Source organism: Mauremys mutica, chromosome 1 (assembly GCF_020497125.1).
Source record: "Mauremys mutica isolate MM-2020 ecotype Southern chromosome 1, ASM2049712v1, whole genome shotgun sequence".
Classification (NCBI taxonomy): Eukaryota; Metazoa; Chordata; order Testudines; family Geoemydidae; genus Mauremys; species Mauremys mutica.
The window spans coordinates 206,969,164-206,991,184 of NC_059072.1; the positions used below are offsets into that span (position 1 = coordinate 206,969,164).

At 41.8% G+C, this 22,021-nt stretch overlaps 2 protein-coding genes across 5 annotated transcripts in view; one reads left to right on the top strand and one right to left on the bottom strand.

The window, feature by feature from the left end:
• NDUFV3 (NADH:ubiquinone oxidoreductase subunit V3) overlaps window positions 1–22,021 on the top strand; it is an 85,048-nt gene that overhangs the window by 30,879 nt on the left and 32,148 nt on the right. For both annotated transcript variants that reach the window (XM_045002568.1, XM_045002570.1), the window contains exon 2: window positions 82–167. In XM_045002568.1, the coding sequence (XP_044858503.1) occupies window positions 82–167 (86 nt within the window). The remainder of the gene's footprint in view (window positions 1–81; window positions 168–22,021) is intronic.
• WDR4 (WD repeat domain 4) overlaps window positions 1–22,021 on the bottom strand; it is a 33,713-nt gene that overhangs the window by 2,555 nt on the left and 9,137 nt on the right. For 2 of the 3 annotated variants that reach the window (XM_045002572.1, XM_045002574.1), the window contains exons 4-11: window positions 16,902–17,058; window positions 16,148–16,260; window positions 15,018–15,068; window positions 13,843–13,903; window positions 10,972–11,070; window positions 4,375–4,439; window positions 2,653–2,836; window positions 1,149–1,218 (exon numbers count right to left, since the gene is read on the bottom strand). In XM_045002572.1, coding sequence (XP_044858507.1) covers window positions 1,149–1,218; window positions 2,653–2,836; window positions 4,375–4,439; window positions 10,972–11,070; window positions 13,843–13,903; window positions 15,018–15,068; window positions 16,148–16,260; window positions 16,902–17,058 — 800 coding nt within the window. The remainder of the gene's footprint in view (window positions 1–1,148; window positions 1,219–2,652; window positions 2,837–4,374; window positions 4,440–10,971; window positions 11,071–13,842; window positions 13,904–15,017; window positions 15,069–16,147; window positions 16,261–16,901; window positions 17,059–22,021) is intronic. The other variant, XM_045002573.1, reaches the window with a different exon arrangement.

Sequence of the window (22,021 nt, forward strand, 5' to 3'; positions counted from 1 at the left end):
GGTTTGCAGAATCTCTTTTCAGGGGCAATAGTTTATTCAACTGAAGGTTTAAGTATTCAATTTCTGCTTCTATAATCTTAGGTTACAAGAGGTCTTACAGATTCCATGATCACCAGCTGTCTAAGGGAGGAAGCAACAAAAGCAATCTCATTGTTTTATCAAGTAGGGTAAGTACCTTTTTTCATAATCTGTAAAAGCACTAATTACACGGCTGAAATAGGTGCTCATCAACTGAGCCTCCTCTCGCTAATTAGCTATAATAATCACTATGCTCTGAATAGTCGTCCTTTCCCAGCTGCAGATACCCAGAGACTATTATAATACATTATGGTAATTAGCTATGCTGGAAAGTAACTCTCAGAATTGACTTGTTTTCCACTATAGTTCAGTATTATTCATTCTCACTCGGGACTCTGCTTTTAAATGGATCTACCTTGAAACATCTGAGCTGTGTAAAACACAGGCATTACAAACACATTCCCTTCTAATGGATGCAGAAATCTACCTTCAAAGGCAGATTTTCACGGAAATGGCATACAGAAAATACTCCTTAGATTAGATATTAAAGTTATTACATTTTATTTTCCAGCAACTCTGTCAAATTACATGGGCTGATAATTTTTTTGCATATATAATGACCCTCCAAGGATGGAAGTTAGGGTTTCTTTTCCTTCTTTTAAAACAAGCTTCACAACATCCTAGCCTGAGGCCTCAATCATGCACAGAGTTAAGCCACACCTGTCTATATAGCAAGGCATCCATTGACTCTTACCCCACTCACCCTTGGTGATTCTAATTAAGTTTGTTTTTTAATTAGCCTGCAGGAACCAGGCATTTTTAAAGGCATTTTTCTAGAAAAACCAAGGAAAAAACCATAAACAAAACCTCCACCAAAATATATGCTTAATATTTTCATTTTCAGGTACAGCACAGAGTGGTAGGGCAAGCTTCCCGGTACTGTCTTCTCAAAGTGTCTCAACTTAGATATGCAGGGGCTGCCTTTAAGCTCCCAGCTTCAGTATAGACATATCCTAAGTGATTTGTCCAGAGCCAGAAGGAGAGCCATGAACAGAACTTTGATCTGACTCCTTCCCTTGTGCTTTCATCCTTGTAACACGTTCCCTGGCCCTTTCGACGAAGCTGCTCACCTTCAAACATTGTCCAGTTGTCGTGCAGGTATTTTGACATTTTCATTAATCCTTTGTCATCAGCGACAGGCTGGGAAAGGAAAGAACACCTATTCACTACGCTCCTCAGCAGCAATCATACAAAGCGCATTACACTGACCAGCACACTGAGAAATGCAAAGCCTCAACTGAGTACCATGAAGAAAGGGAAATTTAACAAAACACCTTTCTTTCCCACAAACTCATCACTGAGGCCTGGTATGGGGTCACCATGTTCTACCTAAGGCAGCCTGGAAAACAGAGCTTGCCAAGGATCTGAAGGAAAAATGGGAATCAATTTTCTAGAAGTCAATGAGGTAAAGAAATACCTTGGGGAAGAGGTGAACCAAGAACACTCTCATGAAACAAATTTAAAATGAAAACTTTCCAACTATATCCCACTACTCTTAGATTTACAAGGGTGATTAACTTATTGTCTGGAAATCTAATGGCTACTATAGGGAATCTGATAGCTCACATTTCAGCTTTGGTGACTCAGTTCTCAATGGAACGATAACAGATATTAACAGGGCCACCACTGTTTCTTCTCTCCTCACAGAGGTTCCTTTTGAGATAGGTACAGAAAAGGGTAGGCAGGGCACATTTTTCTCCATGCTTTATTTTCTTTTTAGCTCCCTCTTCTTGAAGGCCACTAGCAGAATCTACACCCTACCACCAAAAACACTTTAGCAATGGAGTTAGCACATTGTAGTTTTCCTGGGCTGCAGCACTATATCAGTGTGTCATGCTCTTCAGTGTGGAAGCTGACACTCATCCTGTAGAGTCAGTTGGCTGCTGGGACATGGTTAGGGTGGTAGACTACAACCAAGAAACTACTACAGCTGCTCAGCCTACTAGTAGGACTGACTTCAGTCAGGCAGCTCCTCCTGCTGCTCCCATTTGAAATCCCCCCTCCCAGCAAGCCTTCATCACCAGCCAGTTAGGAGGGAAGCAGTGTTTCAAAACCACAGAGGAGTGGGAGCTCTCACTGGGATTTTGGGAGGACGGGGAGCAGTATTCCCCAATGCTCCCTTTTAGTTTAACCACCGGGTTAGGGTAAGATGATGATGTGGGGAGCTGCAGAGGGCCCCCTACCCAGGAAAAAAGTCTGAGAAGGGACAAATTTGAGAGCAGTGTACAGGATATTTTTTTTAGTTGAGTGACATTCATGCTTAAGAGCAGAGATGCTAGTTTAAACCAGGTTTAAGGCTGCCAACCATTGTGCAGGTACCTCAATCCTGACCCGTCTAGGTCAGATCTGGGTATCTCCTGAGCTGAGACTGCGAGTCATGCTAAATCCTGTGTTTTGCACAAATGCGGGAAGTAGGATGAGCCCATCTCTGATCAGATCCAGATCCGACCTCAGCTCAGAGCTATAATGCATTAAGCAACTGTGCCATTTAATTTTCATTCAATTATTCTGCCTTTCACTGAGGGGACTGGAGCAGACAGAAGATATTGGCAATTGTATCAGAGTACATCTAACCTGCCAATGTCCATCCACAGGCCTGTAGAGTAGAAGTGATGCTTCTTTGTCTTCCTGCAGTATCCAGAGCCCACCTGTTTCCTCAAATGCAATGTCCCAGCCTTTATGCTTCAAAGAGATCTGGTGTCTGTAATTTAACAGCTGGGCAGCAGCATCAAACTGGAAGATGTAAACTGTGGGAATACTTTAAACAGAAATAAAATGGAATTACCATTATCACACCTGCCTAGGGCGACCACTTGCACACAGTAAATTGCATCTACTCGCTCCAAAATTGGTACTGGAGCAAAATCAGCAGCATTTCAAGTATAACTCTAAAATAAGAAACTGACTCCCCAACACTGAAAACTACTTATTTACAACCCCAGGGGCCAAGGTAAATTGCAGATACTGGAGAAATTAATATTTCTTTCCAAATGGTGCACTGAGGAAAAATCATTCTGAACGGTTTTTCCCAAGGTTAGACTATTTTAAAAAGTTAGCAAAAATAATAAGCCACGTGGCACTAAAGAATATTTTTGCATAATCAGATGTTTCACAGTGCAATTTACCTTAGAGTTCACAGCTTGAAGGGTAATTAAAGAGCATCAGCAAAAATAAAACCGAGTAAGGGGTGGGGAGGGGGGAGAGAGAGAGAGCGAGAGAGAGAACGTACCTAAGGAGGGCCAAGAAACCGGGCTCTGCACTGGGGCTGGTGTGCACTGGGAAGGCCCAATACCTATTCCCCTGCATCCATGATCTCCACCTACAAAGCTTCCTGAGACCTGTTAAGCCCAGCAGCAGGTGTTTCGGGTCAGTCCATAGGAACAAGGCTCCCCCGCTGGCAAACAAGAGGTTCACCAAAGGGAGAAAGTGCCTCCCAGCTTCACAGCACAGGCAACTTAGGATGCTGTTCTCCTTCTCACCATCCCCAAGCCTGTGTGTCAAGATGGAACTCATTTTGCTAATCTTAACAGGTCACAACAGCCTGGGAGCTGGGTTCATCAGCGACCCCCTGGCCCCACTGCTCACTAGTACTCTGCTGCATGGCAGAGCCCATATCCTTGGGCCCAATGGGCAGCACAGCCCCTTAGCTGTGGCTCTTAATGCTATTTTACACTGGTATCTCTGCTGACTTACATTGACTCCTGACCTATAGCACTGTAAAGACTGGACTCAGACCCAAAGACCCTGGCCTTTGAGAGCTGTTCCACTGTGCCCTGAACTCAAGAGGAGCTAGAGCAGGGGCTCTCAAACTTTTGTACTGGTGACCCCTCTCACCGAGCAAGCCTCTGAGTGCAACCCCCCATATAAATTAAAAACACTTTTAATATATATTTAACCCATTATAAATGCTGGAAGCAAAGCGGGGTTTGGGGTGGAGATTGACAGCTCGCGACCCCTGCCCCCTATGCAATAACCTCACAACCTCCTGAGGGGTCCCGACCCTCAGTTTGAGAACCCCTGAGCTAGAGTATATAAGGACTTTATAAAACACTGCAAGAGTTTACTAAACCAAGCAACTTTCGAGCCACTTATGTTTGAATTGCTACTAAGGGCTCTCACGATCCTCATGCTAAATCCACTGACATGCCCATGAAGAAACCCATCCTTTAAGAGTCCATAACAGGACAGCCACTTTAAATTCAGAGAAAGTCAAACTCCCAGCAACGGATGTCTCATGGTCCCATGCCCTTTCTTGAAATAGCTATAATTTTAGCAACCGTTCCCCTTTATTCTTACCAGTCACATAAAATGGCAATGTAATTTCCTTGACAACAATAGGCTATTCTCGACACGGCGTATTTCTGACAGGAGGGAAAAAAACATGTAATTATAACCTTAAACACTTAGGGGGGAAATTTAGGTTTAATTTAGGTACTTAATCTACGGAACTTAATGGGGATCTCCATTTTAAAAAATAATGTAGTCAAGCTTAAGTGACTATCTTGACAGTAGTCCTTTCCCCCCCCAAAATAGATCCCATTTTTGCCTTCTGTGCTCCACCTCCCCAAAGTGGTCAGCATAACCTATCTGAATAATTTAACCAGACGTGAAGTCAGCACAAAGCCTACTGAGAGACTCACAGCAAATAAACAAGCAGGTGCAGCCTAACGGAGATGACAGCATCATTTTAGCCTTTAAGGGGCTGTGAATTATAGGGGAAATATCCACATATTTTAAGTGTCCTTAGCCAGAAAGCCACACAATTGGTTTATAGGTTACATATAACAGGAAGATGGTGGCCTCCAGGTTTGGTATAAAAAGCGAATGCAATGATGTGTAGCCAATGCTCTTGTAAAGTGGTCTCAATTTCACCCTTTTATAAACTGGCTTCCAGTGGGACGTGTGCTGTAAAAAGGAAGGTGAGTGGGATAGGGGGAAATGGCTCATTTCAGCAGAAACACTAATAACCAAGGAGGGAGGTAGCTTTACTGGACAAAGCTATTAAATTCCTTTGCTAGAAATATTGTACTTCCCACCTGAAAACTACTGAATATACTGCCTGTGGAGCACAGCATTAAGTTTGATTTGAGGGTGGATAGTAATGAAAAGCCTGTTTTTCAAAAAAACACCCATGACTGCAAAGGCAAAACTTGCTCTTATGTATTTTTAAAAGCCCTGGAGATGTCATCTCTGGGAGGAATAGTTTTCCTATTCAGAGAAGAGGGAACAGCTCAGCTCCAGCAGAACAAGGAAATGATTCCAATCCTTCCTTCACTATGCTGGCAATATTTTAAAAGGGGCTTTTGAGCACCTCTGCTGGCACAACACTGGGTGAATGGTCAGTCCCTAATTAACCATGACTGTGAGCTTAATTCAGGAGCAACCACAGGGTTCCTACTTCTTCAGCTGGCTGTCTGGAGTGCAAGCAGTGTCCCGGGAGTAATATTTGGACATGTAATCTGGGGAGGAAGCTAGGGATGCATTGCTTTTCAACATCCAGGATAGCGAGAGTAATGCAAGATAACCCTTCTTGCCTAGCAAACCGGACTGATGGAGATTTGTAGCCACAAGCTATAAAAATATAGAGGCACAAACAGAAGGAAAGAAGGTTACACCGTGGCTTCCATCCATATCTACACCCCACTAGTGGTATAAAATATCTTAATTACAGAGAAGGAAAGAATGCATTGTGCAATATCATCTCTAAACTGAAAATAAAAACCAGGCAGCATGTACTTCCCTCCTCTAATCATCTGTTTGAACATGAGGGGAACATTTTCTAAAGGTCACTATCAACAGAGAAATAAATTTCAGAGCACTTGAGAACAGATGGGATTGGTCTGTTGCTACTCTGCAGAAACAATTATTCCATGTTTACAGGTGGGATCCAGTCTTTCTATACAATACATGGATACTAAATCACTCAAGGTTTAAGATATCGAAGGAGGTGAGGGTGAAGGGTTTGATGAGAGAGTTACTGCAACTACCAAGAATAGCTCCACAGTTGGGTAAATAGAACTATTTACATTGTGATTTTGTAGAAATGATGGCTTCCCTTGTTGACACACAGCAGCAGTGGGCTCTCTAGACATTTAAAAAACAAAGTTGTACTCTATATCTCCTACAGCACCAACTCCTGTCAGACAATTCGTGGCATAAGTGATGCTAACAGACAGGATAGGCAGGGTACACTTTGTATTTAGATACAGAAGGGACACTGGTATTAAATGCCCAGCAGCACAGTTCAACTCTTAAATTGTCAGTTTGACAGTGTTTTTTTTGTGGATGTGAAATGAGATCTAGTAACTTATTTAATTGTGGAATAAAATACAAGCACTCAAACATTTTTTTCATTAGGCAAGCCCAGGGACCACTGAACCTAGTAAAAAGATAATGCTAACAAAACAATTCATGGTAAACAGGTGCCACTCTTTTTACTTCAGCCAGCCATCACCTTAAAATTAACCATTGACATTCTATTAGAAGCAGTGACCCTGTGAAACACACTAGAAGTATCTGGGCAGAAATTGCACAATTTCTGTTTTGATCTTTAGAAAAGCAGATCAGATCAGGTGAACACTTGGACTTCTAAGGTTATCTAGTCCATGCCCACACCACTGTGGGATTTGTTCCCTATCATCAGCTAAAATGACTACTCCTGAGACCAGCTCTACATCACTTCAACACAACTATATATTTCCCAAGACAAGTCTATCTGGCCTGATGGATGGTGAAAACAAATTAATTCTTTTGCTCATGTGCACTGTCATTACAATGAAGCATGATTATAATAAGACAAAAATCAAGTCACTCATCTCACAAGCGTCAGTGAACTCACAGTGAGCAAATAGCAAAAATCATAAAATGCCAGATGAAGCTGCAGAAAAAACGAGGACATCCCATCTGATCTCTCTTGTAATCAAAGCCATTGGTAGCTAATGCACTAGCTAAAGTCTGCAAAGTGCTGACAGGAAAAGCAGACTCTAAAGAATAAGGCAAGAGTAAGCGAGACCATTCCTTTACACAATACAATGAAGTATGGCTCAAAGATAGTCACTATCCTCTGAAGCTATTGCCTCCATGTGACAGGGAAAAACCACAACTGGCAAAGTTACAGCAGTGACTTCTTCACCATTTCTGACACTGAATGCAATGTCAAACTTCTGAAGCATAGGCTCTCTTCTGGTCCTCACTCATGGGCTAACACTAGAGAACACATTCTCTACGAGACTGAATTGTTTGAATGTTGAGAATCTGCGGGTGAGGAATTTAATATCAGTGTATTCACTGATGGCCAAGCACTCTCAAAAACAAAGGTTTGGTACGCTAGCAGTAGCGTGTATTGAAGGATGTGATGTGCTACTGAGAGTAGGAGACAAAAACTGATGTCTGATGTTTGACCAGTATATTAGCATACATAATTAAAGCAACAATACAGCAGTATTTGAAACCACCAACTTTGAAAGCTAATTGACAGACTATCATCCCACAAGCATAGAGCCAATCCAAGACTAGCTTTTTAGAGGAGATGGAAAAAAGGCTACTTCATTTGTAAGAATTTGTAATAAGCAGAGGTCTCAGATTCAAGAAGGAGCTCAACCCGAAGTGACGATGGCTTCCAAGAAACCCATCTTGATGTAGACACTGTTTATTTTTCCATACAAGCTGTATAGTAGAATTGTAAAATAATGCCGGCTTGCAATGATATAGCTGACGTGTTGCAGATAAGCTTTTTTCTTGGTGGGAAAGAAATTTAGAATAGATTCCTGGTACCATAATGAAATGTAAATACTCTCCAGTCCAAGCTTCTCTCAGCCCATGAGGAGCAACTTACTCAAGTGACATAACATGAGGTGACAGCAAGAGTCTGTTACATAATTCCTGAAAACTACCACTTAAACTAATTGTACTTTTTCACATTAGGTGTAGCAGTAAATTATAGACTTCCGGATTGTGTATACATAGTTCTGAAACAGTGTTACTGTTCCTTCAAACTGAGTAAATAATTATACCAGTCTACAGGAGGATGCATTAGTCCAAGAACTGTCTCCAAAGGTTCCATTCATTAATATTTCATGACAGTTTAAAAATATCAAACTGCTAGTTCCTTAGTGTGGAGGGAGGAAAAGAACCTTCTAAGGTTTTGTCTGAAATGAGACTCTGGATGCAACTAAAAGCAAATTCTAGGTTCAGAGCACTAGATTCTATGATACAGAGGACCAGCCTGAGGGGGCTTACCTGTGGATTTGAGAAGGACTTGCACGCTATTCTTCTGACACAGAAGAACTTGTTAAATAACCTTTTCACAACATTTATTTGAAAAGTGCTCTCTAAAGATCCCAAAGCTCTTGACAAGTTTTGGCCTCATCCTACAGTCCTTCCACCTGATCAGCTCCCAGTTAAGTAGATGGGAACGTACATGCAGGCCTGTAGGATCAGGTCATACATAGACTGCTTAGAAAATGGCAAACCCTTTAAAGAGAGCCTAGCACTAAGCTGTGGGGAGAGGGTGAAGAATACCTTCTCCAACTGAAACTATAGGGGACTATTAGCAACACAGAATGGAATACTTCACTTGGATTCTAGCCTGGACACTGGGGTAAGCGTGCCCTAGGAGTAAAAACCACAAGTGGCCAAATCCTCTCAAGTTTTATCCTAAAGTCACTATCTAGAAACCCATGTCTAACACTAGACTGGAACACTGACTGACTGAGGGAAAGTGTCACCTATCCGACTCATTCGAAAGGAGATCAAGCCCCTGTTGTCTCAATGAAAGATAGAATAGCTAGACATTCACCTTAAAAAACAAACAAACCTATCAGGCAAAAGATGGCTTCCCACAGATACGCAACATGTGGATGACTGAACAGGCGAAGTGGTAGCTGGCTCAGATTCAATGCAGATGGCAAGGACAATACTGTGTTGTTCCAGCTGCTAATATGGAACAAATCATATGTGCAGGCAAGAATGGATACTACCAGATCAAAGAGTTTTCAGTACAAATTAAAATATACTTCAGAGTTTCAATTCAATAAGGTAATACTTCTGGTAATTTGTTACAAAGATTTTGAAACTTTCTCCTCAAATGGAACTTCTGAGGATGTTAAAGCTATAATTTTACTAGTTTCAAAGTCGCTTTATGCTAGACTTTCAGTTTCACTAGATATTTCTTCTAAACAATTTTAGGTTTAAGGGCAAGTTTTGTATACAACAGACAAATTGAAAGCTTCATCTTAATTTCAAAACACAAGTTTTAGGAGAATTGCAGAAAGTTCTGAAAAATGCCACCCTGTATTTATAAAGAAGTGCCTCAGAGCCTGTCCACACAGCAATTTGGTGCACAGAAAGCAGATGTTCTTGCTTGCAGTGCACTAACTGGCTGCAAGGACCCTACTACCATCCACTGAAAGTTTCATAGTGCGCTTTGACCTATTGCATTTGCAAGTTAAAGCACACTATAGAACTTTTAGTGCACAGGGGTAGGGTCCACACAGACTGTTAGTGCACAGCAAACTAGAATGCTGCAGATTTACAACCCGGCTTGCTGCACACTAAACTGCTGTGTGGGCAAGCCCTTTAATGACTTAAGAGCACAAATTCTGTTCAGTTCCAGTGGTATTTATGTTCCTAAATTCCGCTCGTTATGAACTGTGGCTTCTAGAACTTAAACAGGATCTCCCACCCACTACCATAAAAGAGAGCTAGTTCCAGGGTGGATTTGATTTAAATCACTAGTCAGGAAGACTCGATTTAATCATGGATTTCTACAAAAAAGTGCTTTCTTGTTGGTTGTTATAACTTTAATACATATTCTTCACAACTCAGAGATAGATAAGACCCAAACTAGGTCTCTTCTACGGCCTGCTGCCATTATAGGTTTTCCCTTCTTGTGAGAGAATGGTATGGCAGATCTCAGATCAATGAAGGCTACACTCAAAGACTTCAAGACTTCTGGAATATGCTGCTTAAACAAACAGTTTCACTTCTGCAGGGGCGGCTCCAGGCACCAGCACGCCAAGCGCACACCAGCTGCCGCCGAATGCGCGGGACCGAAGACCTCCCGCAGGCAAGCCGCCGAAGGCAGCCTGCCTGCTGTGCTTGGGGCGGCAAAATACCTAGAGCCACCCCTGAACTTTTGTTTCTACTGCCTGTCCCTCCCTTCTCACATTTATCTCCAGACTTCTTCTCCTTGTCCAGATCTATTCTGCCCGCAACAATATTCTATTCATTAAAATTGTTGAAACTGCACTTTTAGAGAGAGGTAAGGGATGTACTCTATGTACACAAATTTGCAGAGGGACAAGAGGGTTGAGGTCCGTTATTTCTCACTGCTAATATATTATTTATTTTAAAACATTTTTGCTGTTAATAAGCATGTTATCTCTGGAGATACAAATCCACAGTCTGAGAACTGCAAAACTAAGCATCTCTGATGGTATCTTCTAAACTGAGCACTGAGTCCCATTGGGTACATAGAAAGATTAACCTAAATAATCTATACAGAAGCCCCTGGAACTCCATAAGATTGGGTCCTTAATCCATGACCTATTGGAACTCATTTACAAAACTTTTCTTAAACATTACCTGAATATATTGTCGCATACTACAGAATTAAAATTTATAATCCCTATTCCATGATGAAATATTTGAGCTATAAAATACCTTAATTAAAACTATCTTTAGATAAATGCTTTGAGGAAAAAAACCTATCCAAAAAATCTGATTTAAATAAAAAAAAATCTGCTTTTTAATTTATTTTTTTTAAAAAATCATTGATTTTTATCCATCCCGGGTGGCTCTAATACTAACCAATAACAGAACATGTTTTTAAACCACAGGGTTCAGGGAGTACAACGACAGCATGAGCACACACAACTCATCAAAAACCCATACCTTGTCATTTTTGGTTGCCTCAGTCTTATTCAAACTGTTTAGATGACAGCAGTGCACTTCTTTTCCACTTTTGTATTCCCAAAGCCTCAGAGTACAATCCTGAATAAATTCAGATGGACAGGTTGATTGTGTTAATCACTGGCACAAAGAAGCCAGTCATGGTCTTCAGAAGCTAAATCATACTTCTCCTCGAGATACTTCATGAATAAGATTCTAAACCCTCAAAGAAACTGGTTTAATCTTCTCAAATTGCAGATAGGGGATTTTAATGAATACATAATTCAGCTCAATTCTAAGTTATTCAATCAAACAAAAGTTATTTTTCCTTTGTAGAGGAAATTAGGTTGCTGGATGAGTGGATTTTGAGTGTCTCGTAAATAGCACAACAGTAAATGTACTACGCACTCACCATTCTAATGACACTCCTCTTAGGTTGCTCTTTTCCCTCACTCACCCTTCTACAGTACCCAAATCCTTTGGATAATAATTCAGTGAGGGAGAAGACCTTAATTTAAAAAAAACAGGAGTACTTGTGGCACCTTAAAGACTAACAAATTTATTTTAGCATGAGCTTTCGTGAGCTAAAGCTCACTTCTTCGTGAGCTTTAGCTCATGAAAGCTCATGCTAAAATAAATTTGTTAGTCTTTAAGGTGCCACAAGGACTCCTGTTTTTTTTGCGGATACAGACTAACACGGCTGCTACTCTGAAACCTGTCATTTAATTTAGTTATCTTTGAGATTAAACTGTTCTGGGACAGGTTTCAGAGTGGTAGCTGTTTTAGTCTGTATCAGCAAAAACAACAAGGAGTCCTTGTGGCACCTTAGAGACTAACACATTTATTTGGGCATAAGTTTTTGTGGGCTAAAACCCATTTCATCTGATGCATGGAGTGAAAAATACAGTAAGCAGATATATATACACACACACACACAAACACACAGTATATGAAAAGATGGGAGTTGCCTTACCAAGTGGGGGGTCAGTATTAACAAGGCCAATTCAATTAAGGTGGTCCTTGATTGCACTGCCCTTGTTAACACTACAAAAGTAATTTTCCCTCTCTTGATATTCATCCCTTCTTGTCAACTGTTGAGAACAGGCCACTTCCATCTTAATTGAATTGGCCTCATTAGCACCAACCCCCCACTTGGTAAGGCAACTCCCATCCTTTCATGTGCTGTAATATATCTACTGCTTACTGTATTTTTCACTTCATGCATCTGATGAAGTAGGTTTCAGCCCACGAAAGCTTATGCCCAAATAAATTTGTTAGTCTCTAAGGTGCCAAAAGGACTCCTCATTGTTTCTGTTCTGGGAAATATTACTGAAGTTGCCTCCCTACGAACGAAATAAAGCCGGGGACAGCACTAACACGGATATTGCTCAGAGAGATACTGCGGGGGGAACAAAATACAGGACCTTTGGGCATGCAATAGGAAAAAATCAAATCCAAAGATACAACGGTTACCACAACATTACAGACTTCAGTTCTAGAGTGTATTTTCCCCCATTGTGCAGTTCCATTATTAGTATTAGTTAGACTGGAGGTTTGAGCTGCAGACACATTCATAGAGAATATTGTTTCCCCTCTAAGAGGACTGGGGATCACCTTCAATTGTTCATTCTTTCTGGGTCTGGAGCTGCCATGTCGTACTACTGATAAAACAACTCTTGCTCTACCTACAACCATATGATATACAATTCAGAAAGTCTTGCAAGGAGGAGAAGTTTGATTAAGACTTCAAACACATCCTAGGTCATCTTAAATACTCTAAATAAAAGCATCTGGGATTCTAGTGCTTATTAATTGTTAGAGGGACATTAACTGTCATGGCTGGCTGGTCCACCCACTGTTTAATCTACCTCAATTATTGAATAGTCCCTTGATAATGAATTTGCCAGTGCTTTGAAGCTAGAGTTAATCCTGAAGACTTGGTGAGGACTGTGCAATTTCTCCATCCCATAGAACTAGAAATGATGTGAAAAGCAAGAAGAATGTACAGATTAAGCTGATGCTACATCCTCACAGAAAGAATCTTTGTTCCAAAGCAACCTTGAGTGCGCAGAAGCTGAACACAAAAATACAGTACAGCTATATTTTAAATATCTCAAGAAATAAAAAGAAAAATAAGCAGACATAAGAAATCAGAAGTGGATAGGAAACAAAGGTGAGTCAGACTAGAAGTGGAGACCATTGTCAAGAAGAAAAAGGGTAGTAATATTGAAAATTAACAATATTTAAAATGCATGCGATTATAAATTAACATTAAATTTAAACTAAAAATAGGCTTTACACGTTCAGTTGGACCTTCTAGATACTGTGATTTAGCACTTCAGAATGCTCGGTGCTCATCTTTGAATGTGATTCCTACTTAGAGTAGGAGATAGGGCCAGCTAATACGGAGACAGCTAACCATAATTGTGACCAAATTCAGATAGGTCAATACTTCCTCCATCCCAAACCTCAGTAGTACACTAAGATGAGTATTTCAATACAATTTAGGTCACTACACCATTCACAGCATTCAGTAACTTGCAGAGCATTCCAGACATTTCCATGAGTTAGTGGAGTTCCAATTTTAATTAAAAAACTGTTATGGTGAAAGTGCTCCCATCATTAGAAATGTCAATTTCAGTTCTTGTCTGGGGACTAAGAACTAAATACGTTTACCCTAATAAGCAACTGGCATTGCTGTAAACTGAGATTAAATCACCACTATCTTACTAGAAAAATCGAACCCAGAGTAGAATGTTGGTGGGAGTGGAACTGAAGTGCAAGTCTTCCACCTCTTGCAAAACAAGCAGAAAACTGAAGTCTGGCTCATAAGACTGACAATTTTTTTTTTTTTGAAAGGATCAGAATACATACCCCAGAAGCTGATAGCATAAGATCTGGATAGTTTGGTATTACAAATATTCTGCTTACAAACCTAAAGGGAAAGAAGTTAAGAGTTCAACATTTATGTGTAGTGTCAGTGTAAACAGAGTACCAATATAATAGTAAGAGCATATTTTAAGGTTACAGTGTCATCCATTACATATATTTTAAGAAGGCAATAGAAAGGCATAAGTTACAGGAAAAAAAGGTAGCTTTTCCCCCTCAAACTAACTGGCAGACAGAGATAGTATATTCATTATATCGCTGTAATATTCCTGGAAAGATATTCAACATAATACAAGAAGTGCTTACTTTATTGTATTCTAGGAATTCTATTGATCCCCTTCCAACTGGGGAAGACAGTGCTGCTTGTGTGAATACGTTTTTAGTCATTTAGATCAGAATATACACACGGAATTAGATTTACAAATAGATTTGTATCATGCTCATGGATCAATTATAAACGTAAAATTAAAAAAAACCCACATACATCAATATAGATTTTGTTTTTAATTAGTGAAGTCAGAGCATCAGCGCATGAGGGTTCCCTCACAGCAGCTGGGGAGCATCCAAGGCACCATCTACTCAGTTTTAGGGCAACCAAGCCACGTAACTATTTCCCCACTGTCCTTTCTAGGATTAGCTGCATCCAGTTGGGAATCTCAGTAACATTAAGGAGCTTATAATACTGCAACTTCAACCAGGATACCCCTTTGGAAGTTCTTTGTGGATTCATATGGACCCTAAGTTCCACACTAACCCAGGGGTCATGTGCACTAACGTAAAATGCTGCTGTCAATGCACTGCACAGGTTAGAACACATGTCTGAGTTTTGGTTTTGTGTTTTTAAAAGGGGGAATTCTTGCTTCTGAAAATAAACAATTTAAAGCTAATTAAAATATCAAGTGAATTTTGCTCGTTACAAAGCAGTAACTGCAGGTGCATGGAGGCATAATGCTGCAATTTCAATTACAAAAATAAATTTAAATAAAAATACACACCATTCAAAAACAGGAGAACTCAAGTGAGAAATACACTGAATCCCCAACTGATTATCATATTTAAATAATGAATTTTTAGAAGTGTTTGTGCCAATTGTATTAAGTGCCTTTCTATTGTGGAATTGTTAATGAGTTGTTTGTCCAGGCACCATAGCCCCTACTTACAGGCAATGTCTTTCTTGAACATCAAAACTCTTATGTTCATTAAAGATACAACTGTTAATACAATAAACAGAGATCAAACTCAGCAATGTAAATACACAACAAAAGCCTTGAGTTCAAAGGCTATTTAAGATCTTTGACATTAATTTAAAAATTATGCAGCTTCTAAAGAATGTCAAATCTATGCTGATATATTCCCAACAGTCAAAAGTGATATTAATTAACATTAGTATTAACAAGATATTTAAATATCTTATTTAACTGTATTCTTAGCACTTAGATGAGGCTAAGGTGACTGCAGCGTGTCCAATAGAGCACCACTCTCCTGACTCTTCTTTAACACCTGTTCTTGATGATGTTCATTGATACCTCATTGCACGTGAATAGGAACAAGTGAAGAAAAACATCTGAAAACATATGTGCCCCCAAGTAGCCCCAGAGTCAGACAAGCAGAAACGTGTGTACAGCATTGTGCAATGCTATGCAGGGGCATTTCTCTGGTGTTCACTTTACTATGCCTATGAAGGCCAGAATAATGGAGAACCTCTATTGACCATGATGGAGAATATATATTAATGTCAAAACAAATCTAAACGGGAAGGGCAGGGTGTTCTGCAGAAGGCTTTGAAATACCACTACCTAAAATCTCTCCAGCTAAGCACCACTTTCTTCTGCTGCTCTCCTCTTCAGGTACCCATGACTGGCAAGGCCCTAACCTCAACACTCAATGAGGAGATCAGGGAAAGGACAGGGCACTCTCCCTCTGCTTTTAAACAGGGGAGAGGGAGCTGTGCTCCCTGTAATCTCCTTCACTTTGTACTTCCCCGGCAATTTCCCTTGCTTCAAACCCTGCTTATATCCTCTTCTCCCTATGTTCTGTCTCGAATACTGACTCAGTTATTATGCGTATTGGAGCCCTAGTCATGGACACTGACCCCGCTGTGCTAGGTGCTGCACAACACACACAACAAAAAGATGGTCCTTGCCACAGACTAAGTTATAACTGTATCCTGGACTAAAACAGTACAGCCTGGGGAGTTTCTTTAACCCAGAATCCAGTTATTGCTCCACAAAACAGGAGCCACTCTCCTCTAGCCAGCCCTTAAATACAGTGGACAGCTCCACAAACTTACTCTCTGTGCCCAAGACAGAAAGATATGATGTTATATGGCGCTCTAGTCAAACTGACTCGAATCTTCTCATCTCTGTCCGCAGTTAGGATATACTGGTCATCAGGACTCAGCGCCTGTTGGCACAAAATAAGCACACAGCACAGGATGTTTTTGATGTGCTGCTTTGTAACTAGTGATTAAGCAATAAATCCAAATACACTAGTTTCATGATTTTGAACGTATCGTGCAAGCAGATGCCACAATTTACATTTAGAACGCAAGCCCCAAACCTTTTTAATAAGAAGTAAAGAAGCAGTAGCAGAAGGCAGGAATATTGTTGAGTTTACCAAAGCCAATAACCTCCAGAAGAAGCACAAAGGAAGCCTTGTTGCATTTAAAAATGGACTAAGCACTAAAATATTGCAGTGCCACATTGACAGGCTAGACTGGATGACCTCACAAGTGAACTGCATCTCTAAGTTCTATGATTCCATAATAAAAACAACAGCTCATAAAAATTACACTAACAGAAGATCTATTCACTGCATTCCCTCTGCAAACTGTTCTTCCTGCCTCTTGCGTTTGTGTTCGAGTAAGAACTCAGAAGGAAAAAGATGCTGTTCTTCAGTCTAGCTTATACAAAGAAACACGTTTTTGTTTGTTTGTTTTGTTTTTTTAAATCCTATGAACTTGGCATAGGAATAACATAACGCTAAAACTTCTTTAAGGGAAAAGAAAAAGGCTGCGTGAAAACCCAATTAATAAACATACATACCACATCCAAGAGCAGGGACAAGTGCCCAAGCTCAATCTTTCCTGCTTTTTGTGGTTCTGTTATTGAATAAGAATAGACATCACCAGACTTGTCTGCAACCAGAATCTTATCCTCTGCAGCTGCAATAATCAGAGAAGTGCATCTTCTAACAACAGACCTGAAAGGAAAAAAAATGGTCATGATTGGAGATATACAGATATTTTGACATGGCCATTCGGTCCCTGGTTGGGGCAGGTATCTCTTCCTCTTGAGTCATAAGAGTGCAGCATGGCCACCAACTCAGATTTCTTCAGATCAGAAAAAGTCAGTCCCTGCTGTGCATACAAGATCAGCTTCTGAGCTTTCTTCAGCTGTTCACAACTCATTTTCTTCTCTCTTTTCACTATTCCTTTCCTACAGTGCATGCTTTCACTGCAGCTGGCACTCACCAATTCACACCACCATAGTACTCACACACTGCCACCACGTCAGTTTCAAGGTAAAAGCATCTTTAACTCCTATCCATGGTCCACTCCAGAAATGTCCCCCCAGGTCTCAGGCCTTTAGCCTTTACCTCTCTCTGAGCAGAAACCCAGGTCCCTCCTTTTTCCAAATCAGAGCTTTAGGCTGCAGTTCACTGCAATTCAACCCAGCAAGCAGGTCTGACTGAGGCCAGGTCTACACTACAGACCTATATTGGTATAATTACATCACGCAGGGGTGTGAAAAATCCACACCCTTGAGTGCTGTATTTGTACCAACCTAACCCCCTACGTAGACAGTGTCTCCCACTGACATAGTTACTGCGTCTCGTGGAGGTGGATTTAACTACGCCGATGGGAGAAGCTCTCCCACTGGCATAGTAGCATCTTCACTACAGACAAGCTCTCAGTTCAGTCCCTGTGCTTTGCTTTCTCTCCAAGGGCTACAACCAGCATAAGCCAGCAGTGACCACACAGCTACCACATGCATACTACAAAACACCTACATGCATACTAAAAACTGACCTGAGATCACCCATGAGTCCTATCGAGACCCCACTGGGTTCCAGTCTAACTCTCCAGCAGGTTGGGTCACCCTTTGGACCAAAGGTCATTTGAGTCAAAAAGAAGTCCCCTGAGCCTGTTTAAACTCAGCCTTTTATATAAAAAAAACTTTTTTCCCTCCTTGGGACTCTGATACCTGTTTGGAGCAATATACGCAAGCCACCCTAGAGGGAGGCACTTCTCTCCAGCTGTTTACAATCCAAGAGACAGCAGTAATCACTCCTTTCTAGGCTACTACCCCCCGCCCCACATACACACAGTTTTTAGTTACTGAAAAAGCTGTGGAAACCCTCCCATGTGGAGTTGAATATAATTCTTTGCCCACAGTGATACACAGAACATTCATAAATTTAATATGATACGGTCCCCACAGATACCGAATGTGGTTGCAATATCTGTAACGGTATGATCAGAGACATAAGGTGGATGAGGTCATATTTTTTTGACCAACTTCTGTTGGTGAAAGAGACAAGCTTTTGAGCTATCTTCTTCATGTCTGGGAAAGGTCTCAGGGCTTGGCTACACTTACAAATTTGCAGCGCTGCAGCAGGGTGTGAAAACACACCCTCTGCAGCGCTGCAAATTGCGGCGCTACAAAGCGCCAGTGTAGTCAAAGCCCCAGCGCTGGGAGCCACGCTCCCAGCGCTGTCCGTTATTCCCCACAGGGAGGTGGAGTACGGACAGCGCTGGGAGAGTTTTCTCCCAGCGCTGGCGCTTTGACTACACTTAGCGCTTCAAAGCGCTGCCGCGGCAGCGCTTTGAAATGCAAGTGTAGCCAAAGCCTCAGTGTCATAGCTAAATAGAATACTGGAACAGATTGTTTACAGTAAGTAGTTAACACATATTGTAAGAGAACATCAAGGTGAAGTGGCCTGTTAACACCTCTGCAGTCATAGGACTAAAAAAAGGATTAGCGAGTTACAGATTGTTGTAATAAACCATAAATCCAATGTCTTTATTAAGACCATAATTTTTAGTGTCTAAAGATATTAAGCTCTGAGGCTGGTCTTTTGAAAGTGTTGTGCAGGTTTCCTTTGAGGATGAGGACTGAGAGGTCAAATACAGAGCGATGGTTTTGTGAAGTGTTCGCTTACAGGTGAAATGGTGTTTTTGACTTTTATCATTTTTCTTTGAGATTTCATTTGAGAGAATAGCGATATGTGGGTGAAACAAAAGTAATTGTTACTGGGGCAGTTAGTGCACTGGAATGACCATGTATGACTATTGTAACGCACGTATATGAAGAGGCATAATGGAAGTTGCAAGTGTAAACCTAATTTTGGCATTTCCTGACTTCCTTGTTTAACTATGCGGGCTTAATGTTCTCCAAAGGGCTCTCACAAAACTGGGTGACTGGGAAACAAAATGGTAAATGAAATTCAATATTGATAAATGCAAAGTAATGCATAGTGGAAAACACAATCCTAACTATACATACAAAATGATAGAGTCTAAATTAGCTGTTACCACTCAAGAAAGATCTTGGAGTCATCTTGCATAGTTCTCTGAAAACATCTGCTCACGGTGAAGCAGCAGTCAAAAAAGGCAGAAACTTAGGAACCAATAGGAAATGGATAGATAATAAGAGTAACTATCAAAATGCCACTATATAAATCCACGGTATGCCCACAACTTGAATATTGCCTGTAGTTCTGGTCACCCTATCTCAAAAGAGATATACCGTATTGTTCCGAGTATAGGCTGCTCCTGATTATAAGCCGCACCCTTAAAGTTTGGTGCTATTTTAAAAAAATTAAATTTTTAACTTTTTTTAACAAAGAAAATATACACATTAATAGAACAGTAAAACAGTATTTTATTTAATGAATAGGAAGACATGTACCAGTATTTTTAACACTTTTGGTAGTCCTGCTTTTGACGGCATATGTTATATACTCAGAAATATTGAAAACTATTTTGTAGTTATACTGTAAATAAAGAAGGGAAAAGGAATGGACAACAAGGAGACTGATGGGAACAGTTCTCACCCTCTCCCCTGCACAACAATCAACATTAGCAAATGTTCTTAGGGTTAGGAATCATGGCCCCCCCCGAACTCCTGCCCCATCCAACCCCCCGCGTTCCTTGACAACTCCCCCCACCCCAGGGACCCCTGCCCCATCCAACCACCCCTTCTCTCTGTCCCCTGACAGCCCCTGGAACCCTTGCCCCTGACTGCCTCCCATCGCCCCATCCATCCCCTGATCCTTTCTAACTGCCCCACCAGGACCCTTGCCCCTATTCAATCCCCCTGTTCCCTGCCCTCTGATCCCCCCAACCCCTATCCACCCCCCACCCCGACCCCCCCTGCCCTCTCTCCAACACCCCCTCCCTGCCCCCTTACTGCGCTGCCAGGATGTGGCTGGCGGCACTACAGTCCGGCTGCGGCTGGAGCCAGGAGCCCCGGGATGCTGGGCCGGGGCAGGAGTCACGCGGCCGGAGCCCAGAGCTGGAGGATGTGGCGGGAGCCGGACAGCCAGAGCCAGGTAGCTGGCCGGCCAGAGTAGGGCGGCCGGGAAGGGATGCGGGGCCGGGGCCGGAGCCGGGCGGTGGGGGACGTGGGGACGGGGACGGGCGATGCGGCCACGGGGGCAGCCCAGAGCCCTCTGATTCCCCGCCGTGGCTGGGATTTAAAGGGCTCTGGGCTCCCCGCCGCGGCGGGCAGCCCAGAGCGCTCTGATTCCCCGCCGCGGCTGAGATTTAAAGGGCTCTGGGCTCCCCGCTGCGGCGGGCAGCCCAGAGCGCTCTGATTCCCCGCCGCGGCTGAGATTTAAAGGGCTCTGGGCTCCCCACCGCGGCGGGCAGCCCAGAGCCCTCTGATTCCCCGCCGCGGCTGGGATTTAAAGTATTTTTATTGTTTTGTTTTTTTTTGCAAGATCCCGCTTATAGGCCGCACCCCTAGTTTAAAGACTTAGATTAGGGGGAAAAAGTGCGGCCTATACTCAGGACAATACGGTATTAGAAATGAAAAGGTACAGAGAAGGTACAGAAAAGGTACAGATTAAGGGTATGGAACAGCTTCCATATGAGGAGAGATTAAAAAGACTGGGACTATTCAAAGTGGAGAAAAGACAACCAAGGGGGGACATGATAGATGTCTACAAAACCATGAATGATACGGAGAAAGTGAATAAGGAAGTGTTATTTATTTATCCCTTCACATAATAGAGGAACCAGGGATCATCCAACGAAATTGAAGGCAGCAGGTTTAAAACAAACAAAAAGGAAGTACTTCACACAATCAACCTGTGGATGCAATCCCAATGCTCTGGGTATCCCTAAACCTCTGACTGCCAGAAGCTGGGTCTGGACAACAGAGGATGGATCACTTGATGATTGCCCTGTTCTGTTCATTCTCTTTGAAGCATCTGGCACTGGCCACTGCTGGAAGACAGGTTACTGAGTTAGATGGACCATTGGTCTGACCCAGCATGGCCGTTTTTATCTTCCAAACAAAATTGGATGGACTTTCCTAACTTAAAATAAAATACTACACTCACAAAATGTGCATAAGAACCATGGGGAGGGAGACTTGGAAGCTCTCCTGATTTGCAATATCTTGTCAATAACAACATGTGTAAATTCTAGGTACTGGCCCTATTTGGAGACAGTACACCCTGTCTCATGCATCTTACTGCAAGAGGAAGCTCCTCTGATGTGAGCCTTAGGAACATCATAGCTAGATAAATTTGCATTATCCCCAGCTGTGTAGCTCTTAAGGTGCACAAAAGGGAGCAGACTCAGATGCACCTTACACACAGCAGCTTTCCTCATCCTTTTGCACCTTATGAGGTTCTTATAAAGATGTGCAGGAAATAAGACAAGGGCGTGGCTATGCACTTGCATTACACTTAGTCACTAGGATTTGAGTTCAGAGTTTCCTTTGCAACAGCTGATATCAGCCACTTAAGGCAATACAGGATCACTAGTTTGTGATTATTATTAATGTGAAGATTTTATCATGGTTATTTTTAGTAAAAGTCACAAACAGGTTACGGGCAATAAACAAAAATTCAGAGCCCATGACCTGTCCATTACTTTACTAAAAATAACTGGGGGGGACAGGGCTAGGTAGGGGGAGGAATGGAGTCCCGG